This window comes from Elephantulus edwardii, unplaced genomic scaffold (genome assembly GCF_000299155.1).
Source record: "Elephantulus edwardii isolate Elephantulus edwardi_28Jun2011 unplaced genomic scaffold, EleEdw1.0 scaffold00081, whole genome shotgun sequence".
NCBI lineage: Eukaryota > Metazoa > Chordata > Mammalia > Macroscelidea > Macroscelididae > Elephantulus > Elephantulus edwardii.
The window spans coordinates 15,153,626-15,164,506 of NW_006399831.1; the positions used below are offsets into that span (position 1 = coordinate 15,153,626).

Consider the following 10,881-nt stretch of genomic DNA (forward strand, 5'->3'; position numbering starts at 1 on the left):
CAGGAGGGGAAGACCCTCTATGAGGTGGATTGATTCAGTGACTGGGGTAATCGGGATGGGTGTGTCAGAGGCAATCAGATTGGCACAGGATAGAGCAGGGTTTAGGGATGTTGTACATAGGGTTGCTATGAGTCGCAAACGACTCGACGGTACATAACAACAACAAATCTATGGATCAAATAGCTAAGTGCTCATCTGTGAACTGAAAAATTGATGGTTCAAACCCATTTGTCATCTGACTACTACTGGGTTTACTTTTATTTGTGAGCTAATCTATATGAAGAACTTCACAATTTTGCCCATATCAAGATTCTGCTTCCAGATATCTTAGGCATCTTTCTTTCTCTCAACCTCTCAGTACTTTAATATAGAAACAAAATCTCTTCACATGCCTGTCAGGGATGTAGTATCTAATTTTTCATTACAAACATGTAAAATTGTGTACTATAGATTAGAAAATAGATGTCAGCTTAAAGACTAAGTTGTGCTTCACCCAAGTCATGGTCTTCTCAATTGCTTGCTATGCATCTAAAAGTTGAACAATGATAAAAGAGGACAGAAGAAAAATGAAGCTTTTGAGTTGTGATGTTGGAGTAGAGTACTGAATATACCATGGACTGTCAAAAGAACAAAAAGTTCTACTTTGGAGAAAGCAAAACGTGAGTGGTCCTTGGAAGCAGTGTTGAACTTTGTTTCACATGTGTTGGGCATGTTACTAGGAAGGGCCAGTTCTTGGAGAAGGACTTCATGCTTGGAAAGGGGGAGAGTCAACATAAGAGAGAAAGACCTATAAAATGGGTTGATACAATGGCTGTAGAAATGGGCTCAAGTGCATCAGAGATTGCAAGGATTGTATAGGATATGTTTCAGATCTGTTACTATAAGGTTTCTAGAAGTCTTACCGAACTTGACCACATAATAACAAGAACATCTGGTGAATAGGGAGATTTAAAAAAAAAAAAATTTAGTTTACTTTTTTAACTGTTATTTTTTTTATTTAATAGTCATTTCGATGAAAATTTACAGAGACTTTGGGTTTCCATTCATTCATTGTTGCACCTTTCTCCTCTCCCAACCCACCCCCCTCCCTAGTATGCTACCCTCTCGGAAAAATAAAAGAAAAATTCTTTCAGTTCTTTTACAATCCCTCCCCCAGGCTATTTTAATAAATGTTTACAGAAAAGTTAGATTTTCATTCATTCATTGTTGCACATTTCCTCCCTATTCTCCCAGTTCACTTTAAAAAAATATTCATTCATCAGTGCCTAATTTTCTCCCTCTCCTGGAGTCCACTTTGCTATGCACCTCTTATTCTGGACTATTGTCATACAAATAATGCCTAATCATATTATCATTTTAAACATGGGTGTGCATATATCTGTTAGGGTGACAGCTCTGGGAAATTAGAACACTTATTCATTGCTGGTGGGAGTGTAAAATGGTGCAACCACTATGGAAGGTGGTATGGTACTTTCTCAAACAGTTGAAAATAGAAATACCATTCGACTCAGCAATTCCATTGATAGGAATATATCCCAAAGTAGGGAGCTCTTGTAGCATAATCTTCAGTAAATTGTGCTGCTAATCCAAAGGTGGTGCCTCTCTAGTGGTTTGAATCCTCTAGCTGCTCCAATGGGTAATACTGTCCCTTATAATTTCAGTCTCTAAAAGCCCACAGGAGGTTCAGTGATGAGTTTGTCTCAACTCAGCCACAATGGTAATTAGTAAATTAGGCTGACTTATTTACCGTCTCAACTGTCCCTGGATTAAACTTAAACTTCACATTCCTCAGCAGAAAGGCATTCTGCTTCCAAAAAATCCATCAATGTGAACTATTAGTCTTATACTTCACTGGAAGTATGAGCAACATGTTTTATTGAAGGACAGAGATATTTTTGTGAATCAACTGATATTTCAGCACCCAAGCAAAGTGTTAAAGTTTTAAATGAGGACAATATTTTTTTTTATTTTTTTTTAGTTTAGGTTGTTTATTTTTCATTTCAATGAACATCTACAGAGATTTTGGAATTCCATTCATTCATTGTTGCACCCTTCTCCCCGCACAAACCCCTCCCCCCTCCCCCCCATTTGCTCCTCTCCTTGAAAAGCAAAAGATATTTTTAATCAGATGGAGTAAATATAGTCAGAGGTACAAGGATGTGCATGATTAAAAATAACAAAGGGAGTTAATAAACAACAATCTTTATTCATAGAGGTGTTCTTTCTTTTAATTAAGCTGCATAAACATTCTTGGTAACTGTTAACAAACAAGGCCTAGCACATCCTATCACCTCTTGACCCTTGCTTCTTAAGTGTCACAAGTAATTAAACTTTCCTAGCAGTTTTATTGTTTCTTCAGAGAACCTGAAGCAGAGATTGTAGACTAAACTGCAGTTTGATTCAAAATGAAGGTTAATTTAAACTTAAGGCAACCATTTCAGTCATGCAAAGTGCTTTGTTTGGTTTTGAGGCCACAACATTTTACATGATATAAAATAATTCCACTCTGTCTTCTATAGGATTGCTATAACTCAGAACTCACTAAAGGAAACCATTTTCTTCTTTTGGGGGAGGAGGTTACACTCTGCCAGAAATCATCCTATTAATTAATATTGTTGTTGTTGATTGGTTTTGAGTCAATTGCAACTCCTAGCAACCCCATGAACAAAAGGCCTGAAGCCCCTCTACAACCATCAACATGTATCAAAGTTTACAAAGTTTCTGGAGCATGTTATTTAGGAAGTGGATGCGACTCCTGCTTCTGAAAATACAAAATTTCTACCATACATGTTTCTTTCTGTTAGTAGGCACCATGATGTGTGCTGAAGTTGAAAGATAATATCTTGGTATTTTACAGAATGCAATTGATATTTTTTTATATTATTGTTAGGTGCTGTTTAGTCTAAGATGACTCATAGCAACACTATGAATGAAAGATCTGAACCCTGTTCTATCCTGTGCTATCCTCACATTTCCTAACACACAAGAGCCCATTGCAGCAGTCACCATGTCAATCCACCTGGTTGAGAGTCTTCTTTTTCATTGACCTTCCACCCTTATGATCATCATGTTATATTCCAAGGAATAGTATCTCCTAGAAATGTCCCTAAAATATGTGATCTGAAGCCTCATCATTCTTGCCTCCAAAGAGCACTCTGGATGCACCCTCTCCAAGACATAGCTGTTTGCCCTCTTGGCCATCCATGGGAGGTTCAGTGCTATCCTCCAACACCACAGCTCAAAGGTGTTAATTCTTTTCCTGCCATCCTTATTCATTGTCCAGCTCTTAGATACATAGCAAGGAATCAGAAAGACTATGGCCTAAATCAGATGCACCTTAGCCCTCAAACTGACATCATTACTCCTCAATAATTTGGAGCAGATTTTCAAATCATACAGACTAAATTTTACATATAAATTTTGCAAATATGATAGATAATAATTTGACTTGCCATGAAATTTTATATTCCTTTACAAAAAATAAGGATTTCTAGCCTTTGTTTCTATTTATTTTAATAGGTACAATTATATTTTTTAGCATAGAATTTATACACCTACAAATCATTTAGGAAGCTCTGACGGATTAGTAGCTAGAAGCAGTGCTATAATCCTGAAGACACGTGGCTCAAGACCACCAGTTTCTATGGGGAAAGGATGGGCAATCTCCTCTCCTGTGAGTAATTGCCTCTGAAAACCCACAAGAGGGTCAGCTATGGTTCGGTTCTGACTCCACGATACACAAACAACACAGATTGTTTGTCAGTTATCTCATTATCTGACATTTCACATTATGATAATAGCAAAAAATCTACAATTCAATTATTTTACAGTCTTGTAGTAAAGAAAGCAAAAAGCATGAGGTTAATGTTCCATGTCAGCCTGATGGGCCATGAACCTCAGCGGTTTGCCAGCTATGTAACGATATAGTTCTTATTCATTTTATGATTTATATGATCATCTTCCATTTTTACATAATCCTGGTTCTTGGAACACGCTGTAATTATGTGCCATCAAGTTGGGATTAACTCATAGGTGACACTTCAGCAGGTTTTCAGAAGCTTTAAATTGCCAGGGAGCAGATTACTCATCTTTCTTCCATGGAGCAGCTTACGGATTCAGAACACATATCTTTGGATGAGAGCACAACTCCTTACCACAAGGCCACCAGAGCTTCCTCGTTGGGACCTAACCATGCTGGTAAGTGAGAATTAATAAACTTATCTATTCAATTTGGACAACTCTTGTATTCTCTTCCGGTAAAGGTTATTTGTCATCTAGTTAATTTTCATTCATGTTAGAATCCTGTGCTGCAGTATACAACTGTGCTCCACAGAGTTTTCAAAGCTATGGCATTTTGGAGACAGAACACCGAGCCTCTTTACTGAGGCATCTCAGGGTGGCTTGGACTCACCAAGGTTTTGTTTTGTACTTGTGTGTTTAGCCATCTTTATCCCTATTGTGTTGTTATTGTATCACTGAGTCAGAATCGACCCATAGCTGACCTTCTGGTGGGATTTCAGAGGCAGTTAATAACATGGGAGGAAATTGCCCAACTTTTTCCCTCAAAGCAGCTGATGGCCTCAAACCATGTGCCTTTGGGATTTTGGCGCAGCTTCCATATTTATCCCTGTTGCTGTTGTTGTTGTGTGTTGTCGAGTCGTTTGTGACTCATAGCGACCCTATGTACAACAGCCCTAAACCCTGCTCTGTCCTGTTCCAATCACACTGCCTCTGACACACCCATCCCAATTACCCCAGTCACCAAATCAATCCACCTCATAGAAGATCTTCCTCTCCTGCACTGTCCCTCCACCCTCCCAAGCATGATGTCCCTCTCCAAGGACCTGTCCCTCCTTACATGTAGCAAGTATGTCAGACAAAGCACCAGAATCCTTGCCTTCAAGGAGTAGCTTGGTTTAACCCTCTCCAGGATGAATCGGTTTTCTTGGCAGTCCAGGGTACATTCAGTACTCTTCTCCAGCACCACAACTCAAAGACATCAATTCTCCTTCTGTCCTCCCATTCTATACAATTTGTTCCTGTTGTTCGATGCTGTAGAGTTAAGATCTGAACACTATCCTGTTCTGGGCCATCCTCTTCACCACACTTGAGCCCATTGATGTAATCATTATTTCTGTCTATCTCACTGAAGGTCTTCCTCTCTTTGGACAGGTGACCTTCCATCTTTCCAAGCATGATGTCTCTCCCCAAGGAATAGCTTCTCCTTAGCAACATGCTAAAAATATGTGAGATGAAGGCCCAAATGGTAAAGAAATTTGCTGTCAATCCAAGGACCTATGGTTCAATTACGACAGCTGCTTCACAGGAAAAATGTGGGCAGTCTCCTTCTGTATGATTTACTGTCTCTGAAAATCCACTGTAGGGTCAGCTATGAGTTGATCCAACTTGATAGTACCCAAAAAAAACTATACAATCTAGACAACTTTAAAGATAAGAGTATAGCCATAGCTTATTTTTAATTAAGAGATTTTTTTTTTTGTTTTAGTGTGATAATTTACCTTCATAAATAACTCTCCCCCAGCCAGCAATAAAACAGTTTCTTCCTGGACGAAAGACTTGATTTTCTTCTGGTAAGCAAATAGGTTGTATATAATCTAAAAATAAAGAAAAATAAGATGTACTGTTTACCCTTAAGTGTACAGTTACACAACTTAGTTATAGTAAGGCTGTGGTATGTAGGCTAAAATCCGTGAGAGCACTTCCTCCTGAGAGAGTGGGAACGGGTTCTGAATAAATCTGAAGTTGAAGAGAAACTGTCAGGATAAAGTTCAGTCCCTCTGATGTTTTTGTGGAAATTATCCAAGCATTTCGAGGCATTCTTCCATCTGTGGCTCTATTAATACTATTGAATCTCCTTTAAGCATGTCATTCCATGGATAACTTACTTCTTCTTTCTTAGCACATATACTCTTTCCAAGTTTGTGTCTGACTCTAGTTTGAGCGGCAGATGGACTGCCATTCTTTTACCTAACAAGTAGATGGGTGTATGTAACAACATGACTTATTTTACTGTGCTGCTCCTTAAAGTTTACTGTGGCAGAGGGCTCTGTGAGCTCTAGTGTCCTAATTAACCTATAAAGTTAGATTTATATACTTTGATGAAAGTAAATTAATGTTTCTATCACCAAAATTCATTTAAATGAATAAAATAATTATTTTTAATTATCTAATTTTAAGTTATTCATATGTTGATATTGATTATATTTTGAATCAAATAGTCAGTTGATTTGACCAGATTCAGTTAACTAAAATTATTTCTTTTACCTGTGTAATTCACTTTAACTTCAAGATGCATCATGACAATGTCATTGTCTTTTCTTCGTTTATTGTAATGTGGATTTATGACAATTTGGTCTATCAGCCGAGTTACCACTTGAGGAGAAGTCAGATTTGATGTTGTATGCAGGCCCAGGATTGCCTTCCACTCAGAGGGATCTAAATTCCTCCTGAGAATTTAAATAGAAATATTTAAGAGACCACTATCCAAACCAAGTTGTTGTTTCTAGATCTCTTTAGATCGATATTTCAGATCTGGTTTTTCCTGAAATTTTTCTGTATTATTTTAAACACTATAATTAATAACACTACGAACAATGGATTTGAACACTGCCATATCCTGTACCATCTTGACCACCTCTGTCATCAAGTGTGCTCAAGTAACCCACTATTAGAGGCACTGTCAAGCCAACTCTTTGAAGGTCCTTCACTGACACTCTACCTTTCCATGCACAATGACCTTTCCTAGTACTGATATCTCCTAACAATATTCCCAAAGTATATGAACAAGGACTCCTAATTATGCTCTTGGCCTATACCAGCTTCACATTAAGAAATTATTAGTGCAGCAATGAATGAATAGAAATCCAAAATCTCTGTAAATGCTCATTAAAATTATTTTTTTAAAAAAGAAATTATTAGTGGTATGACAAAAGTCCAGAATAAGAGCTGCATAGTAAAGTGGTTTTGTGGTGGAAGGGGGAACTGTATAACAATGAAAGAACTTTTTTTTCCAAAGAAAAGGACAAGCTTGGCGGAAGGGGGTCAGGGAGGAAAACGTGCAACAATGTAAGAATGCAAATCCAAGTTCTTTATAAACTTACAATAAAATCCAAAAATGAAGAAAAAAAGAAATCACTGGTGAACAGTTGCACTTAAACCAGTTTTAAGCCTTTCCACAATGAAGGGCAACACTTAATGATTATAAAATACAGGAAGTACAGAGAGAGCTATTCTTTGTTGGTTGCAAATGCCTATTTTACTATGGTGCCAAGGTTAAAATGCAGACTACCTACAAAGGTATGAAGGGCATAAATAATTCTAGGTCTACCTCTGTCATATTCACACAATGAAATACTACGCTGCACTGAAAAACAAGGAACTCATGAAATATTATTCAAAATGGGTGACCTTGGATACATTATGCTGAGTGAAACAGCTCAGTCACAAAAAGACAAATACTGCACAGTGCCACTGTTGTAAAATAGGACTGATATTGGGTTGGGAGAGACTGAGAAATATGGGGTAAGTTATGTATACTGCATTGAAACAGATGAGAGAGAGAACTGTTTAAAGGGGATATATGACTAGGTATTATTGTCATGAAAGGAGTCCAGAACAAAGGCTGCACAATGGAATGGACTTGGGGGGAGGAATTGTATAACAATGAAAAAATTTTTCTTTTACTTTTCAAAATGAAGTCTGTATAGTGGAGTAGATTTGTGGGGAGAGATTAAATAATAATGAAAGAATCTTTCTTTTACTTTTCAAAGAGAAGAGCAAACTGGTGGGGGCAGGGGGAAATTGGGCATGGAGAAAAGTGCAACAATGAATGAATGGAAGTCAAAGTCTCTGTAAACTTCCATTAAAATAAAAAAATAAGGCAAAAATAATTCTAGATCTATCTTATAATTTATTCATTACTTTGCTTTGTTAGAGAGCTCTAGTGGCCTAAAGAATTGATAGTTGTGCTGTCAAAATAAAGGCAGGTGAAGTGGTTCAAATCTAGCAGCTATTTGAGGGAGATAGATGGACAATCTCTTCCCATGCAATTAACAAGTTTTGAAAACACACTAGAGGGTCAGCTATAGTCAGTTCTGAATAACAGGCACAATGAGTTTGTTTTTGAGGGGTTTTTTTTGCTTAAGTACTGAAGTTTTCTGTTTGGTCAAGCAGCATCCAGTAAGCGTGCAGACTTATGAATCACACTAATTAAAAACTTCATCCCCTCCCGCCCCATTTTGCAGCAATAGCATAACTTCCACTTAGCAAAGAAGTCTCTCTGCCAAAGCTGTGAGTTAACGTTTTGTTGAGGGTTTGTTTTTTTTCTCCCCTGTGTATTGCTTTGTTTTGCTTTATAAGAATTTATGGTGTTTCTGACTTTGCCACTGGCACAGATTTTAACAGTGCTCACATATATCTATTGAAAACTAGTCACAGATAGTTAAATGTTTGCACTCTCAAGATTTAATCACTAAGTTCAAGTGAGAATAATATTGCCAATAAATATTATAATTATTTGCAGTTATTTGAATAATAATTATTAAATTTACCTATGGAATAAAAACTTATTTTAATTCTAATTGAGTATGAATTTGACTACAAAAATGATTGTAATATCTCAAAATGTATTTGGCATGCTTTATTCAGCAATAGTTAATTCAACTTATCTTATTGATTTCTCAGGGCATGTTTACACTCTGGCGGTGTAGTTCAGCATGTGTTACATTCCTAAACAAATTACCTGGTTTGAAGCTATTCTAGGAACCTCATATAAATACTTTCAGAGAAATTAGTTGAGATGCAGATAGAAAACATATTGTTAATAGTTTGTTGTCTGAAAGAGTCTATATTCCAGCAAAGCAGGGAAGAGCTAGAGGACAGAATATTGAAGAAATAAATAATTTCACAGAATAAGAAAGATCCAGTTCAGCAGAGAATAAAGATAGAAAAAACAGGGCACTGATAGGAAGAGTCAGCATAAACTGAAATCATTCAGGGTATTTAGCATCCAATTATTTGTCAAAGTAACACACATTTTTGTTGCTTTGGCCTTGTTTCAATTTGGTCTGTCCTGTCGTAACAAAATGTCAACCTGATTATTAGGGGATACTTCACACAGCAGATCATGATGTTTTGATTCAAAAGGTCAACCAGTTTGCCACAGCTCACGAATGCCTGGGATGTCATTTATAATTCCTTCCATTTCATATTTGACAATTTCTAATTATCCTAGATTTATACTTCATGCATTCCATGTTCTACTTATTAATGGATCGTTACAACTGTTTCTTTTCACTTTGAGTTTTGACACATCAATAAATGGATGTCTTTCATTTAAATTGAAGTTTGTTCCATCCTCATCATTACAATAGACTGTACTTTGAGGAGGAAGCTACTTCTGATTCACATTTTAATTCCTTTCAACCTGAGATGAGATAGACTCATGATGACCATACTGAAGCAGACAATCATAAGCCTAGAATGAGAGATGTTTCATTCATTGCCAAAAAGAAAATCTCAAGACTTATCCTAAACTACAATGGTATGAGTGATAGGATAGTATTGACTTATGTATAAGGAAGATCTATTACTAAAGCTATTATTAAATTACATGCACAAACCACTAGAGCCAAAGATAAAGAAATTGGAGTTTTCTATTATTTTTTACAGTCTGACATCAGTAGAACATGCAACCATGATGTTGTTGTTGTTGTTATTTTATACTATCAAGTCAGAACCAACTATAGCTGACTCTCCAGTGGGTTTTCAAAGGCAGTAAATCATATGGGATATTACCGATCTTTCTCCCATAATGTAGTTGACGGATTCAAACGATATGTCTTTGGGTTGTCAGTGCAGCTCCTTACCACTAGACAAACAGAGTTTTATAATTAAGATGTATTAATAATAATTGGTGACTTGAAAACAGGGAAAGACAGAGAGTTGGAAAATGCAGACTAGGTGACAGAAATGAAGCTGAAGATTGAATGATAGAATTTTCATAATGAATAATTTATTCAATGTAATTTTTTTAAAAAGACAGACATACACATGGACCTGACCTGATGGACTACATAGGAATGAGGTTGGCTATATATATGGAAAGAGTCAATGAAGAAGTTCAATATCAGCAGTCAAAACCCAGCTAGGGACTGACTGTGGAACAAACTATGAACTACTATATGGGGCCAATATGGACAAAAACTGCATAAGTCCATTATTGTAAAAACAGAAGTTGTTGTTGTTGTCATTGTTTTGCTTTCTAGTTGAGCACAACTCATTGCCCCCCGATGAATAAAAGGCCTGAAGCCTTTCCATAAATATCGACATATATCAAAGTTCATAGAGTTTCTGGAGACATGTTGTTTAGGAAGTGGATGCCACTCCTGCTTCCAATCTAAAAGATTAAGTGTTGCCATTCGACCCTAAGAAAACCTAGGAAAGTGTCCGTCATACACAGAAGAGATAGGATAACTAGTAAAACATGTACAAACCTGATAAATAAAAAAGTTACTATTGAAAAGGAAATAACTAAAACAGACCAAGAGAATCAAAATAAGACCTTAAGCCTTAAAAACAAGAATAGATTTGACACATTGAGAAGTAATGACTAAAGACCAAATGAGTTGTGATGTAGTAACAAGAACATCATTGATAAAAACAGCAAGATGTCATTAAAAATACATAGAAGAAAAGACTGAAAGAGTATCTCAAAAGAGATCTAAAATTTGCATTGGAACAAAAAGAAATAAAAACTATGGGAAGGAATCCTAAATAAAAAAAGTTGGCCAGAAAATTTCAAAGGATAACTCTGGGGATGGGTTGGGGGGAAATGTACCATCATGAAATGTCTAATGAACT

At 36.5% G+C, this 10,881-nt stretch overlaps 1 protein-coding gene across 1 annotated transcript in view; it reads right to left on the minus strand.

Annotated features, from left to right (window-relative positions):
* The window catches only part of TMPRSS15 (transmembrane protease, serine 15), a 272,391-nt gene that overhangs the window by 18,203 nt on the left and 243,307 nt on the right, over positions 1-10,881 (minus strand). The window contains exons 24-25 of the mRNA XM_006889826.1: positions 6,286-6,467; positions 5,520-5,615 (exon numbers count right to left, since the gene is read on the minus strand). Of these exons, the coding sequence (XP_006889888.1) occupies positions 5,520-5,615; positions 6,286-6,467 (278 nt within the window). The remainder of the gene's footprint in view (positions 1-5,519; positions 5,616-6,285; positions 6,468-10,881) is intronic.